The sequence below is a fragment of the Ylistrum balloti genome, unplaced genomic scaffold (assembly GCF_031769215.1).
Source record: "Ylistrum balloti isolate Yb309-2 unplaced genomic scaffold, AGI_CSIRO_Ybal_v1 Utg369724, whole genome shotgun sequence".
NCBI classification, from domain to species: domain Eukaryota; kingdom Metazoa; phylum Mollusca; class Bivalvia; order Pectinida; family Pectinidae; genus Ylistrum; species Ylistrum balloti.
This window is the reverse complement of record NW_026781942.1, coordinates 724513-742227: the sequence shown is the minus strand read 5'-3', so window position 1 is coordinate 742227 and position 17715 is coordinate 724513. Positions and strand designations below refer to the sequence as shown.

General features: G+C 36.8%; 1 protein-coding gene across 1 annotated transcript in view; it reads right to left on the bottom strand.

Moving 5' to 3' along the window:
• Positions 1-17715, bottom strand: part of LOC132565490 (polycystin-1-like protein 1) — a 153002-nt gene that overhangs the window by 85116 nt on the left and 50171 nt on the right. Inside the window, exons 22-23 of the mRNA XM_060230141.1 lie at positions 11424-11550; positions 1062-1263 (exon numbers count right to left, since the gene is read on the bottom strand). Of these exons, the coding sequence (XP_060086124.1) occupies positions 1062-1263; positions 11424-11550 (329 nt within the window). The remainder of the gene's footprint in view (positions 1-1061; positions 1264-11423; positions 11551-17715) is intronic.

Sequence of the window (17715 nt, the reverse complement as noted above, 5' to 3'; positions counted from 1 at the left end):
GGGACAAGGAGAAGAACTAGAGTGAATACAGAAGGGACAAGGAGAAGAACTGGTGTGAATACAGAAGGGACAAGGAGAAGAACTGGTATGAATACAGAAGGGACAAGGAGAAGAACTAGAGTGAATACAGAAGGGACAAGAGAAGAACTGGTGTGAATACAGAAGGGACAAGGAGAAGAACTGGTATGAATACAGAAGGGACAAGGAGAAGAACTAGAGTGAATACAGAAGGGACAAGGAGAAGAACTAGAAAGAATACAAAAGGGACAAGGAGAAGAACTAGAGTGAATACAGAAGGGACAAGGAGAAGAACTAGAGTGAATACAGAAGGGACAAGGAGAAGCACTAGAGTGAATACAGAAGGGACAAGGAGAAGAAATGGTGTGAATACATGAAGTTAAAGAAGATGTGTTTGTTTAATACTATCAATGTTTACAAAGGTGAAATCAGATTTCCAACTTTCATTAATTATCGCTACTTTACAACAGCAATAGGCAAACAGCCAGTGAAGCATTTAAGAATTGGTTTCAGTGCTGCGAAGCCTCAAACTACACTTCTGCTCATCAATTATTCAGTACTTTAAAACCCAACGCTTCATAAATTTGTGAAAATGCTATATATCATAGTGTGTGCTATCTGTAATTGATGTAACAATTACATGGCTTTCATAGCCCCAGATGAGTAAGTGTGCTTTACTAAAATATCTCTAAATAAAAAATCGCTACTTAAGAAAAAAATCTGATGTATTCTATGTTCAATATTTTTCTCTTTCATGTTTCACAGATACATGACCATTTCATTTGTCTGGTAATGCTATTCAGAGTCTATTTTCTATTGTACCTATTTCTCTTCTTTTTAGAAAATTTTAACAAAACACTACATAATGATTATATTTTCCAGCTTCAAATTAATATACAACAACATGTTTACCAAAAATCCCAATCATTTTCTACATTTGAATGATTACATTCTTTATATACATGTTTACCATCAATGCTACTTCTGTCACATAAGATTACAAACTTTTGTATGCTGCAGAACAAAATCAAGTTCAAACTTACCTCATCCCTCATTGGCAAGTCTTTGAGTCTTCTCAAAAGGTTGTATCGAATCACCTGTCTTAGTTTATTGTCCTTTGACCCATACTGTGGCAATTGATTAAGTCTTGTTGCTAGGTAACGAACAAGCACCTTCACCCTGTGTTCATAGCCTTGCTCCTGAGCCTTGACAATGGAACCATTTCCATTGAAAGCTTCATGAAATCTGCAACATTTAAAATTTAATATCTATGAGAATCTTTGGCAACATTTAATTCGGAAATTGATTCATCATCTATTGCAAAACAACCAGAACAAATTTTCATTGTCAAAATCCATGATGGCAGCTGTCAGCCACTTTGCTCTCTTATCAGTCTTAAAATTGAAAGGGCATTGCTAAAGGGCCCAAGGGAATCTACAAGTGAATTTTGAGAAATATCAATTCTGTATTATTCAAGAAATAGGGATCAGAAATTTTTACTGTCAAAATTCAAAACAGCCTGTCATCCATTTTCTTTTTCTGATCAGTGTCAAAAGAGCTTGCATCAGGTAAAAATTATGAAAAATCTGTCATATTTTTTATCCTCACCCCATATACTCCCGACAAAAAACAAATTAGTAATATATTCTGTAACTTTCTGTAACCAGTTTCAACATTTTGTCAAAACTGAAAATCCTGCAAATAATGATTCCTAATCACTGAAGTAATCTTTTTCTTTATCTAATTCAAGATTCAACATCCCAACAAACTTGGCATCAACTTCCATTTTCATAAGCAAGGATTTCCATCAAGGAAAAAGTATAAAAACATGACATTAACTATAATGAAAAGAGTCACTTTATTTCTAGGAAACAAGACACTGTCTGCTTTAGAGTAGTGTGATGAATATTTATCAAGCCTCATGAATTTCCGGGAGGCTAAAGCACACACATACACACTATACATCCATGATCAGGTAATATAGACACCAAGCCAATTATTTTGTGATCCAATAGTATTACATCTGTACAAACTAAAAACCATTTCTATGGAAACGTATACATACAGCTAATTATTCTCCATCAGTCCAATCAGATATTTTGCTAATTGAAAACAATTTCTGAGCCTTGGCTAGTAGCAGTATTTAGACCTAATAAGCGTATCATCCCTAAGTGTTAAACATTGTGCTTTCTATAATCGCAGTATCATTATCTATCACCTTCCATGAAAAAAAAGCATTTTAATTTCTACTGTTGTTGTGTGTTTCCAGCTAGTCCAGTGTCTTTTACCAATGTGAGAGTGGATGAAGGTCATTTTGTGATCTTTCACTCAAGTATGCTAAATTACAGATGCAATATGACTCTTGGCCTCTCTGTCCTACAGGAGAAGTGTCTTAATGAGAAATTTTGATACTTGACCCTATCATATGCTCAGTTGCTCTTCAGGCAAATGCACTGTAATAATTCATCTCACCTAAAAATTGTACCTACAACTTACCACATACTGGGGAATATAGTAACTGATATTTGGAAACAAGCTATAAGAATCCTAAATTTAATAATTATTGATATCCTGGTAGAAAATAAGCAAGAACTGCTAGTTAACAGTGCATTCTTCATCCATTTCACACAAAATAAAGACAATTTTGAAAGAAAGCATTTTAGGGTGTAGTCATGTGTCTGTTATTGTACCAGTTTTTTGTATGATATAGTACATGTTATTGTTACATTGTATAATTGATCAAATATAACCTGACAGATATTTAACTCCAAGCAAATCTTGTCTCTTTGAAGTTAGTTCAATATACAAAAGATGTTAAGAATAATTGTACAGAATATCATTCTAAATTCAAAGAGAAAACTTTACCTGAACACTCCTTCTTCCTGTATCAAACTATATCTTTGAACACAAACTTTCTGATTCAACTCGAAGCTTTTCTTCTGTATGAATGACTGCTGCATAAAGTTTCTACACAACCCAGCTGCATACCCTTATCAAGCTCTCTAGTGATAATCAGGTTAATTAAATCATAGTCTGCCATATGTTTGCAAGATCAATTACATACAATGTACCATTAAAGCAGGAAGACAGGATCGAAGAGGAAGCCCTGTCAACCACATTTGGTCACACACAATTTGATTACCAAGTACTTCCTCTATCCTGTTTCTGTGAAACAGCTCTACACCGGATTTAAAAACACACAAGGCTATCATTACTGCAAACCATACCAGCTATATATTGTTTACAAGAACTACTGACCTTCGATAATTATTTTTCATTGACTAACATTTCAAAATGTGAAGTTCTACTATTCCATGATAAACTACTACAAATCAAACAAGAATGTCCGGTTGTTTACTTCAGACATCTTAATGGTGGTTAACAATATTGACAAACGGGACACTGAACTCTAACTTTCATTATCATTCATAGAGAGCAAACAGTATACAGGCACAATGTCAATAGGCCTCTGCTCTTCAGGTGCTTTATTGGTCAGCTCTGATTGGTCAACTGGACATTGGTCATGATCATGTTGGTTGTAAATATAGACTTTATCTATGGCATGCTTCCTGATAAAGGTTACAACTCTCTCTTAATGACGTAGAAATATCCAGGGCTGATTCATCACTCCTTATTCACATATCCCTTTGATTCCTCTGATATTATTTCAAGATATTTTTGATGATTTAAGTTTTTGATTGATAATACAAATCCGTTTTGAATCAAACATTTGCAGATTTATTGAATTTTGACAAAAGCATCTAAATTCCTCTGTTCAAATCATCTTCAAATCATTATTCTCTGATAATTTAATAACTTTTTTGCTTGGCAATGTACCTGAAATTTAGATTGTGTCTACCTTGTTAGTATACCTGAAGGTTTAGTGGTTGTCTACCTTGTTATTGTACCTGAAGGTTCAGTGGTTGTCTACCTTGTTAGTATACCTGAAGGTTTAGTGGTTGTCTACCTTGTAAGTGTACCTGAAGGTTCAGTGGTTGTCTACCTTGTTAGTATACCTGAAGGTTTAGTGGTTGACTACCTTGTTAGTGTACCTGAAGGTTCAGTTGTTGTCTACCTTGTTAGTATACCTGAAGGTTCAGTGGTTGTCTACCTTGTTAGTATACCTGAAGGTTCAGTTGTTGTCTTCCTTGTTAGTATACCTGAAGGTTCAGTTGTTGTCTACCTTGTTAGTATACCTGAAGGTTCAAATGTTGTCTACCATGTTAGTATACCTGAAGGTTCAGTTGTTGTCTACCTTGTTAGTATACCTGAAGGTTCAAATGTTGTCTTCCTTGTTAGTATACCTGAAGGTTCAAATGTTGTCTACCTTGTTAGTATACCTGAAGTTTCAATTTTGTCTTCCTTGTTAGTATACCTGAAGGTTCAGTTGTTGTCTACCTTGTAAGTATACCTAGGGTTCAGTGGTTGTCTACCTTGTTAGTGTACCTGAAGGTTCAAATGTTGTCTACCTTGTTAATATACATGAAGGTTCAAATGTTGTCTACCTTGTTAGTATACCTGAAGTTTCACTTTTGTCTTCCTTGTTAGTATACCTGAAGTTTCAATTTTGTCTACCTTGTTAGTATACCTGAAGGTTCAAATGTTGTCTACCTTGTTAGTATACCTGAAGTTTCAATTTTGTCTTCCTTGTTAGTATACCTGAAGGTTCAGTTGTTGTCTATCTTGTTAATATACCTGAAGGTTCAAATGTTGTCTACCTTGTTAGTATACCTGAAGTTTCAATTTTGTCTTCCTTGTTAGTATACCTGAAGATTCAGTTGTTGTCTACCTAGTTAATATACCTGAAGGTTCAAATGTTGTCTACCTTGTTAGTATACCTGAAGTTTCAATTTTGTCTTCCTTGTTAGTATACCTGAAGGTTCAGTTGTTATCTACCTAGTTAATATACCTGAAGGTTCAAATGTTGTCTACCTTGTTAGTATACCTGAAGTTTCAATTTTGTCTTCCTTGTTAGTATACCTGAAGGTTCAGTTGTTGTCTACCTAGTTAATATACCTGAAGGTTCAAATGTTGTCTACCTTGTTAGTATACCTGAAGTTTCAATTTTGTCTTCCTTGTTAGTATACCTGAAGGTTCAGTTGTTGTCTACCTAGTTAATATACCTGAAGGTTCAGTTGTTGTCTACCTAGTTAATATACCTGAAGGTTCAAATGTTGTCTACCTTGTTAGTATACCTGAAGGTTCAGTTGTTGTCTACCTAGTAAATATACCTGAAGGTTCAAATGTTGTCTACCTAGTTAATATACCTGAAGGTTCAAATGTTGTCTACCTTGTTAGTATACCTGTGATTCGACTCATTTTTTTTTTTTTTTTGTTATTCAATTAAAAAGATTTTTCCTCAGTTTTGATAAATATGTAGGATTGTACTAAAGACACATATGTGGAATTGCACATTTCAATTTAAGAGTATGAAACTGCATCATCCAGCTGTTTCAGCCTCTAAGACTCGTCCGTGATACATATTTTACTTATTAAGCCTGAGTTGCATTGGCTACATTAATAATTAAGTGTTAATATTTGTTCTCTCTAGATTCATTGTGTGACCTATCATTACAACAATACTGTTGATAAAGGATAATCAAGTAAATAACATTATAACAGCTGACCTACATGTACAATGCCTTGTGTCTATCACCGAGCATGACTTTCTCCAAGTCATGTAAATTGATTCTAAAACAGCAGAGTTTGTTTATAATCACTTGAAACGGATGTGTGCAAGATAATCATTGTTTTGTTGCTAACTAGAATTTTCACTTCAATTTTTTTTTTCTTATTTCAAATTTCAACTACCGTGGTACCTGTATATGTGTTATTGCTTATTAGTGTCCACACTCATACAGAAGAAAGACAAAAATATTATCAGGACAAAAAGTTACATTGATATTAGACAACTGATGATATAATGCCATATCATCATCATATTGATATTGCCACTACTACCCTCTTAAGAAAGTTACACAATAAAGCTTATGGGCTTTACCAGTCATTGTACAAGAACTATGTTGAACTACAATGAAACTTGCTGTGTGTATAAAGACAATTTCGAACTACATGTTCCTGACACAGAAGCATGTCTAAACGTTACACATGGGATACAACCACAGCACACTACAACAATAACTGTGGAAGTAAATGGCTTAATAGCAGGCATTTGTTTGTTTTTTCTTGAACATGATGCCATGATGGACGGGACAAATATTAAGATCTCTTGTTGAGCTCTTAATACCCATTATATTCTAATATAAGTCATGTTAGAAGACAGTAGGCTATATAAAACATAATCTTACAATACACAAACAGAAAGGAAGTGAAAGGTTAAATATTCTAAAGGAATAGCAATAACAGACAAGAGGAGAACTCTTAAAGATTACAGCAGTAGCAGCAAGGACACAAGACTCCTCAATAACACAGCAGGAGCAGCAAGGACACAAGACTCCTCAATAACACAGCAGGAGCAGTCAGGACACAAGACTCCTCAATATCACAGTAGAAGCAGTCAGGACACAAGACTCCTCAATAACACAACAGAATCAGTCAGGACACCAGACTACTCCATATCACAGCAGGAGCAGCAAGGACACAAGACTTCTCAATAACACAGCAGAGGCAGTCAGGACACAAGACTCCTCAATATCACAGCAGAAGCAGTCAGGACACAAGACTCCTCAATAACACAGCAGGAGCAACAAGGACACAAGACTCCTCAATATCACAGCAGAAGCAGTCAGGACACAAGACTCCTCAATAACACAGCAGGAGCAGCAAGGACACAAGAGTCCTCAATAACACAGCAGGAACAGCAAAGACACAAGACTCCTCAATATCACAGCAGGAACAACAAGGACACAAAACTCCTCAATAACACAGCAGGAGCAGCAAGGACACAAGACTCCTCAATATCACAGCGGAAGCAGTCAGGACACAAGACTCCTCAATAACACAGCAGGAGCAGCAAGGACACAAGAGTCCTCAATAACACAGCAGGAGCAGCAAGGACACAAGACTCCTCAATAACACAGCAGGAGCAGCAAGGACACAAGACTCCTCAATATCACAGCAGAAGCAGTCAGGACACAAGACTCCTCAATTACACAGCAGAAGCAGTCAGGACACAAGACTCAATAACACAGCAGAAGCAGTCAGGACACAAGACTCCTCAATAACACAGCAGAAGCAGTCAGGACACAAGACTCAATAACACAGCAGAAGCAGTCAGGACACAAGACTCCTCAATATCACAGCAGAAGCAGTCAGGACACAAGACTCCTCAATAACACAGCAGGAGCAACGAGGACACAAGACTCCTCAATATCACAGCAGAAGCAGTCAGGACACAAGACTCCTCAATAACACAGCAGGAGCAGCAAGGACACAAGACTCCTCAATATCACAGCAGGAACAACAAGGACACAAGACTCCTCAATAACACAGCAGGAGCAGCAAGGACACAAGACTCCTCAATTACACAGCAGGAACAACAAGGTCACAAGACTCCTCAATTACACAGCAGAAGCAGTCAGGACACAAGACTCCTCAATATCACAGCAGGAACAACAAGGTCACAAGACTCCTCAATTGCACAGCAGAAGCAGTCAGGACACAAGACTCCTCAATAACACAGCAGAAGCAGTCAGGACACAAGAGTTCTCAATAACACAGCAGAAGCAGCAAGGACACAAGACTCCTCAATATCACAGCAGAAGCAGTCAGGACACAAGACTCCTCAATAACACAGCAGGAGCAACAAGGACACAAGACTCCTCAATATCACAGCAGAAGCAGTCAGGACACAAGACTCCTCAATATCACAGCAGGAACAACAAGGTCACAAGACTCCTCAATATCACAGCAGGAGCAACAAGGACACAAGACTCCTCAATATCACAGCAGAGGCAGTCAGGACACAAGACTCCTCAATAACACAGCAGAAGCAGTCAGGACACAAGACTCCTCAATAACACAGCAGAAGCAGTCAGGACACAAGACTCCTCAATATCACAGCAGGAACAACAAGGTCACAAGACTCCTCAATTACACAGCAGAAGCAGTCAGGACACAAGACTCCTCAATAACACAGCAGAAGCAGTCAGGACACAAGACTTCTCAATAACACAGCAGAAGCAGCAAGGACACAAGACTCCTCAATTACACAGCAGAAGCAGTCAGGACACAAGACTCCTCAATAACACAGCAGGAACAGCAAAGACACAAGACTCCTCAATATCACAGCAGGAACAACAAGGACACAAAACTCCTCAATAACACAGCAGGAGCAGCAAGGACACAAGACTCCTCAATATCACAGCGGAAGCAGTCAGGACACAAGACTCCTCAATAACACAGCAGGAGCAGCAAGGACACAAGAGTCCTCAATAACACAGCAGGAGCAGCAAGGACACAAGACTCCTCAATAACACAGCAGGAGCAGCAAGGACACAAGACTCCTCAATATCACAGCAGAAGCAGTCAGGACACAAGACTCCTCAATAACACAGCAGAAGCAGTCAGGACACAAGACTTCTCAATAACACAGCAGAAGCAGCAAGGACACAAGACTCCTCAATTACACAGCAGAAGCAGTCAGGACACAAGACTCCTCAATAACACAGCAGAAGCAGTCAGGACACAAGACTTCTCAATAACACAGCAGAAGCAGTCAGGACACAAGACTCAATAACACAGCAGAAGCAGTCAGGACACAAGACTCCTCAATAACACAGCAGAAGCAGTCAGGACACAAGACTTCTCAATAACACAGCAGAAGCAGTCAGGACACAAGACTCAATAACACAGCAGAAGCAGCAAGGACACAAGACTCCTCAATATCACAGCAGAAGCAGTCAGGACACAAGACTCCTCAATATCACAGCAGGAGCAGCAAGGACACAAGACTCCTCAATTACACAGCAGGAACAGCAAGTACACAAGACTCCCCTATAACACAGCAGGAGCAAGAAAGAACCAAGGGAGAACTCTTCAATACCAAGGACAGACAAGAAAGAACCAAGGGAGAACTCTTCAATATCAAGGACAGACAAGAAAGAACCAAGGGAGAACTCTTCAATATCAAGGACAGACAAGAAAGAACCAAGGGAGAACTCTTCAATACTAAGGACAGACAAGAAAGAATGAAAGGAAAATTCTTCAATAACATAGCAGAGCAAAAAGGACCAAAGTATCGTCTATATGGATATACATCCCCACTACTGTGTTATGTAATGACAGAATTGGCCACTAAGTCAACTATGATGTTTCTGTAAAGAGCTGGCATTTTGGTCACAAATTTTTCCTTAATCAACTTTTTCCTTCAAACTCTTCTTACATATAACATATTTTCAGAACTACAGTTTGGTTCTTGAAGCATGTCCAGACTAGAACTGTCGTCTTTGGGCCACCTCATGCCAATATGTCGTGTTAAAATCCACTCTAATTGTAAGGATTATAGCTATCAAGTATCATTGGAATCAATTCAACAGTTCAGGAGGAGTAGTTAGTTTATCGCTGCAACTGCAGACAGATGAATGGCTTGACAGATGGACAACCTATTTCCAACATATCCTTCCCAATTTTATATAAAATTAAAGCTAAGTTCATGCCTAGATTTCTTACTGGTTGTGCTATATATGACAACTTCAGTCTAATGACAGTATCGAAAATCTCCACTGTTGTCGAAACTAATGTTTCAAAGAACAGTTGGTTGAAACATAACTCCATATTTAAAATCCACTAACCTATGTTTCTGACATAAAACATCCTGCTCATCTCAAAAAACCTGTCATAAAGATCTAGTTATAAACTAGTACTTGACAACATCTATCAATTTCTTGGTTGGCAATTGGTTCAGAGAGAATTTGAATGTTACCTTACAAACATTAGCCCATCTCCGACTCTGTTACAGTGAGCTAGTCCTAATATTGACTTTTTACCACAAACAATTGAGTCCTGCTGTCGGCCAAGTTTTGAGGAAACCTTCATTTAACCTTCCCAATAAAGTCTATTATGAAATTGTAAAACTTACACAAATCCATACTTTTCTTGATTAAAAGTGCGATTCAATACATCTACTGCAAATTTATACAGAGTTTACCAGACAACTTAAATACAAAATATTTTGAGATCCTTTATGTAATATTTAAATGAGTACTAATTAAGAAAAGTGTTCAAATTTCAATATTACGTTGTCTTTACCAACAAAGACCAGCAGCCCATCATCTGATTGGTGCTGTCATGTTACCAAGCAACCATGTATTATTCAATCATTAATCATAAAATAGGCAACATATGCAATAAAATCAGTTATTGAATTAGGCTATTTATTAATGAAGATTTTAATGTTTTATATGCAGCTTCATATCTCAGACAACCTACACAAAATACATGGTGTAAAATCATGGAGGTTTCATGCTCATACAGTGTCTTTTTTTTCTAAACCAATGATAACATATGCTTTATATACTAACAGGTTCAAGTTAAATATTACAATAAAATTATTTGATAGAAAACATCATTAATATATTTCATAATTTTGAAAAGTTTGTATGCTGATGTAAAAAACTCAGCAGCAGATTATTATCCTATAAATCTGAACAACTTTCCAAATTTTTTAGATTTAGAATATTTCTTCTAAAATCTTCCATACATAATATAAATGTGAGCTAGAGCAGCTCCAATAAACATATTCAGTATATCATAAATTTTGAAGATAAAATTAATGATGTCATTCCTCTATGTGCCCTGCAATTAATGATGTCATTCCTCTATGTGCCCTGCAATTAATGATGTCATTCCTCTATGTGCCCTGCAATTAATGATGTCATTCCTCTATGTCCAAAAAAAAAACATAACCTTCATATTTATCAGAACAGTTTACATAACACATTATGTACACTTCAATCTTTCATAATAAGTAAACATCTTCTTTAGAACATTGCCATATAAACATACTGATCACAACTGAAAAATAATTTTGAATAAATGTTTTTCCCTTAATATAAAAGATAAGAAAAATATCAGACTTCGATTTTTTCCGGAAAAATACAAATTTATATATATGGCTGCATTAATTTTCTTTTCTTCATTTTAAGAAATATAATGCATGATTTTTAGAATGTATACTTCCTGAAAAATATTTCTTGATTAACAGTAGATATTTCCTTCACTCATCAAATTCAATAAACAGAAAATCAGAGCAAAATTTGATTTTAAATTTTTGCTTTGAAAATGGTAACTCAGTGCAAGTTCACTGTTGGCACATTGTGTTTTGGATATCAGACAATTAGAGTGTGTTACCACCAGAAAGAGAAAGATTGGTGTGTTCTGCCATAGAAGGAAACGATCGGCAATGCTGACACCAATAGCAGATAGATACTAATGCTGGTACTTACATGATATCCGTAAGCGATGGGACGGCTTCGAAGGTCACCTCGACCTGCCGCGGTCTAACAGTGAGGGGTGCGTGGCAGACAGGCGTGCGGCCCGACAGGCTGTCCAAGATGGTGATGTACACGAACACTGGAACACAAAAATGTCCAAGTCAATATTTGAACACCCTTCAGCCTATACTGGGGAAAAAATCTATACAAGACATGCACGTGTAAGTATATGATGGTAGCAGTACACTGAGATTCCAATGTCTACGTAGGCTGTACCAGCATACATTAGGAGACCTGCAGGGACTCAGGTACCAGTTGTCAGCAGTCTCAGAGCACAGGCAGTGATACTGAGGCTTATCAGGTAGTACAGCCTTAAACAACTAAAACCTTATGTAGCCTACAACCAGTATAACCTAGCAAATCTTTCAACCAAAGTTACCAAGTATATCCTACAACCAAAGTATCACCTAACATAACCTACAACCACAGTAACCTAGTATAGCCTCCAACCACAGTAACCTAGTATAGCCTCCAACCACAGTAACCTAGTATAGCCTACAACCACAGTAACCTAGTATAGCCTACAATCACAGTAACCTAGTATAGCCTACAACCACAGTAACCTAGTATAGCCTACAACCACAGTAACCTAGTATAGTCTCCAACCACAGTAACCTAGTATAGTCTCCATCCACAGTAACCTAGTATAGTCTCCAACCACAGTAACCTAGTATAGTCTCCAACCACAGTAACCTAGTATAGCCTACAACCACAGTAACCTAGTATAGTCCCCAACCACAGTAACCTAGTATAGCCTCCAACCACAGTAACCTAGTATAGTCTCCAACCACAGTAACCTAGTATAGCCTACAACCACAGTAACCTACTATAGCCTACAACCACAGTAACCTAGTATAGTCTCCAACCACAGTAACCTAGTATAGCCTACAACCACAGTAACCTAGTATAGTCTCCAACCACAGTAACCTAGTATAGTCTCTAACCACAGTAACCTAGTATAGTCTCCATCCACAGTAACCTAGTATAGTCTCCAACCACAGTAACCTAGTATAGCCTACAACCACAGTAACCTAGTATAGTCTCCAACCACAGTAACCTAGTATAGCCTACAATCACAGTAACCTAGTATAGTCTCCAACCACAGTAACCTAGTATAGCCTACAACCACAGTAACCTAGTATAGCCAACAAACAGTATCACCTAACATAACCTACAACCACAGTAACCTAGTATAGCCTACAACCACAGTAACCTAGTATAGCCTACAACCACAGTAACCTAGTATAGCCTACAACCACAGTAACCTAGTATAGTCTCCAACCACAGTAACCTACTATAGCCTACAACCACAGTAACCTAGTATAGCCTACAACCACAGTAACCTAGTATAGCCTACAACCACAGTAACCTAGTATAGCCTTCAACCACAGTAACCTAGTATAGTCTCCAACCACAGTAACCTAGTATAGTCTCCAACCACAGTAACCTAGTATAGCCTCCAACCACAGTAACCTAGTATAGCCTACAACCACAGTAACCTAGTATAGCCTACAACCACAGTAACCTAGTATAGCCTACAACCACAGTAACCTAGTATAGTCTCCAACCACAGTAACCTAGTATAGCCTACAAACAGTATCACCTAACATAACCTACAACCACAGTAACCTAGTATAGCCTACAACCACAGTAACCTAGTATAGCCTACAACCACAGTAACCTACTATAGCCTACAACCACAGTAACCTAGTATAGTCTCCAACCACAGTAACCTAGTATAGCCTACAACCACAGTAACCTAGTATAGTCTCCAACCACAGTAACCTAGTATAGTCTCTAACCACAGTAACCTAGTATAGTCTCCATCCACAGTAACCTAGTATAGTCTCCAACCACAGTAACCTAGTATAGCCTACAACCACAGTAACCTAGTATAGTCTCCAACCACAGTAACCTAGTATAGCCTACAATCACAGTAACCTAGTATAGTCTCCAACCACAGTAACCTAGTATAGCCTACAACCACAGTAACCTAGTATAGCCAACAAACAGTATCACCTAACATAACCTACAACCACAGTAACCTAGTATAGCCTACAACCACAGTAACCTAGTATAGCCTACAACCACAGTAACCTAGTATAGTCTCCAACCACAGTAACCTACTATAGCCTACAACCACAGTAACCTAGTATAGCCTACAACCACAGTAACCTAGTATAGCCTACAACCACAGTAACCTAGTATAGCCTTCAACCACAGTAACCTAGTATAGTCTCCAACCACAGTAACCTAGTATAGTCTCCAACCACAGTAACCTAGTATAGCCTCCAACCACAGTAACCTAGTATAGCCTACAACCACAGTAACCTAGTATAGCCTACAACCACAGTAACCTAGTATAGCCTACAACCACAGTAACCTAGTATAGTCTCCAACCACAGTAACCTAGTATAGCCTACAAACAGTATCACCTAACATAACCTACAACCACAGTAACCTAGTATAGCAGTAACCTAGTATAGCCTACAACCTAGTATAGTCTCCAACCACAGTAACCTAGTATAGCCTACAACCACAGTAACCTAGTATAGCCTACAACCACAGTAACCTGGTATAGTCTCCAACCACAGTAACCTAGTATAGTCTCCAACCACAGTAACCTAGTATAGCCTACAACCACAGTAACCTAGTATAGCCTACAACCACAGTAACCTATTATAGTCTACAACCAGTATAACCTAGTACAGCCCTTAACAGTATGACATAGTGCAGCCTACAACAGTTTAGTCTATATGTCCTACAACCATTACAACCTAGTACATCCCTTAAAGTTGTGACCTTGTGCATCATACCACTAGTATAAATAACCTAGTCAAAATGTGGTACTTCATGGATACAACTATACTTAGTAATCTGGTTCAAAATACTTGAAAGGGGAATTCATACCCTTCATGAACACAAAAACAGTATTCAGACAATTCTTGTCATTCTTACAGAAAAAGCTGGATTTTGAATAATACTACAATTTTCCCCTATTGGGCCCCACCCTTTAGCCCTTGACGACCCAGGCTCACAGTTCATACAAAACTGGTTTCCTTCCCTGAAAGATGCTTAAAAAAAAACAATTCATTAAAAGTTGACGAATGACGCATGCTGCACTTTGCCGGTTCCTTGGACCAGGTGAGCAAAAAACATAAGTAATCTGTCTCACTTATTTGATTTATGTCATCACTTACAACATAACTCACTCAATAAATACAACTATATAACTCAATAAAAAAAGAAATAGCATCGCTGAAAAATGGAAGTTAGAAATTAAACTGAAATAATGATTGGTTATTTCTATATAGTATCAAACTTCAAGAGCTCCACACAATGTGTATACTTCAAAATTATTTAAAAATGAATCAGGCAAAGAACACCAATGTTGAGCAGACAAAGTGGCTATAGGTTTCACAGATTGAGATAAACTCTGTATTTTAAGGTTAACTATAGAATACATTAAACAATCATTGCCCAGACACGCCATATTTGTCTCAAGTGCAACCTTCAGGACTAGCTTTCAATAAGAATTCCCATCCAATCTTAGGTCTTCTGTAGAATCCCATCAAACATTGAGTTTTGATATATTGCGATCAGGGAAATGAAGCGTCCAAATAGACATGTATAACTTCCCTAGACAGTCCTTTGATAGGATTATATTTCTCTTCGAAGGAAACAAAATTGTGGTTACTTTAAAGATACATTCAATCATAAAGATTGGAACAACAAAGACAACATTTCAAACCGACATCTATGTCTCAAGTGAAAACTAAAGATATCTTTAATTTCCGTCAAACTGAAAGAGAGCCCATCATTTTGTAAGGCAGAGCCTTGCTCATGGTATGTACAAGATCACACAAGAATGCTTTAGATAATGTATTTGTCAATTACCAGTATAGAACCATTCCTGTAGATAGCATACAAGTATATACTAACACCAGATTGACATTATCATAGCCAATATAAATGACTTTGAGAATACTATAGGTTATATTGTATTTTCGTATTATTAATACATTTGCAAGAAAACTTATCAGCATCTATATTTATACAGTTTACTGGACATCAATCTCTAAAGATTACTGGACATCAATCTCTATATAGTTTACTGGACATCAATCTCTATATAGATTACTGGACATCAATCTCGATATAGTTTACTGGACATCAATCTCTACATAGTTTACTGGACATCAATCTCTATATAGTTTACTGGACATCAATCACTATATAGTTTACTGGACATCAATCTCTATATAGTTTACTGGACATCAATCTCTATATAGATTACTGGACATCAATCTCTAAAGATTACTGGACATCAATCTCTATATAGTTTACTGGACATCAATCTCTATATAGTTTACTGGCCATCAATCTCTATAGATTATTGGACATCAATCTCTATATAGTTTACTGGACATCAATCTCTACATAGTTTACTGGACATCAATCTCTATATAGTTTACTGGACATCAATATCTATATAGTTTACTGGACATCAATCTCTATAGATTACTGGACATCAATCTCTATATAGTTTACTGGACATCAATATCTATATAGTTTACTGGACATCAATCTCTATAGATTACTGGACATCAATCTCTATATAGATTACTGGACATCAATCTCTATATAGTTTACTGGACATCAATCTCTATAGATTACTGGACATCAATCTCTACATAGATTACTGGACATCAATCTCTATATAGTTTACTGGACATCAATATCTATATAGTTTACTGGACATCAATCTCTATAGATTACTGGACATCAATCTCTATAGATTACTGGACATCAATCTCTATATAGTTTACTGGACATCAATCTCTATAGATTATTGGACATCAATCTCTATATAGATTACTGGACATCAATCTCTACATAGATTACTGGACATCAATCTCTATATAGTTTACTGGACATCAATCTCTATAGATTACTGGACATCAATCTCTACATAGATTACTGGACATCAATCTCTATATAGATTACTGGACATCAATCTCTATATAGTTTACTGGACATCAATCTCTATAGATTACTGGACATCAATCTCTATATAGTTTACTGGACATCAATCTCTATATAGATTACTGGACATCAATCTCTACATAGATTACTGGACATCAATCTCTATATAGATTACTGGACATCAATCTCTATATAGTTTACTGGACATCAATCTCTATAGATTACTGGACATCAATCTCTAAAGATTACTGGACATCAATCTCTATATAGTTTACTGGACATCAATCTCTCTATAGATTACTGGACATCAATCTCTATATAGTTTACTGGACATCAATCTCTATATAGTTTACTGGACATCAATCTCTATATAGTTTACTGGACATCAATCTCTATATAGTTTACTGGACATCAATCTCTATATAGTTTACTGGACATCAATCTCTATATAGTTTACTGGACATCAATCTCTATATAGTTTACTGGACATCAATCTCTATATAGTTTACTGGACATCAATCTCTATAGATTACTGGACATCAATCTCTAAAGATTACTGGACATCAATCTCTATATAGTTTACTGGACATCAATCTCTATATAGTTTACTGGACATCAATCTCTATAGATTATTGGACATCAATCTCTATATAGATTACTGGACATCAATCTCTAAAGATTACTGGACATCAATCTCTATATAGTTTACTGGACATCAATCTCTATATAGATTACTGGACATCAATTTCTATATAGTTTACTGGACATCAATCTCTATATAGTTTACTGGACATCAATCTCTATATAGTTTACTGGACATCAATCTCTAAAGATTACTGGACATCAATCTCTATATAGATTACTGGACATCAATCTCTAAAGATTACTGGACATCAATCTCTACATAATTTAATGGACATCATTTTCTATATAGATTACTGGACATCAATCTCTACATAGATTACTGGACATCAATCTCTAAAGATTACTGGACATCAATCTCTACATAGATTACTGGACATCAATCTCTATATAGATTACTGGACATCAATCTCTATATAGTTTACTGGACATCAATCTCTATATAGTTTACTGGACATCAATCTCTAAAGATTACTGGACATCAATCTCTAAAAATTACTGGACATCAATCTCTATATAGTTTACTGGACATCAATATCTATATAGTTTCCTGGACATCAATCTCTACATAGATTACTTGACATCAATCTCTATATAGTTTACTGGACATCAATCT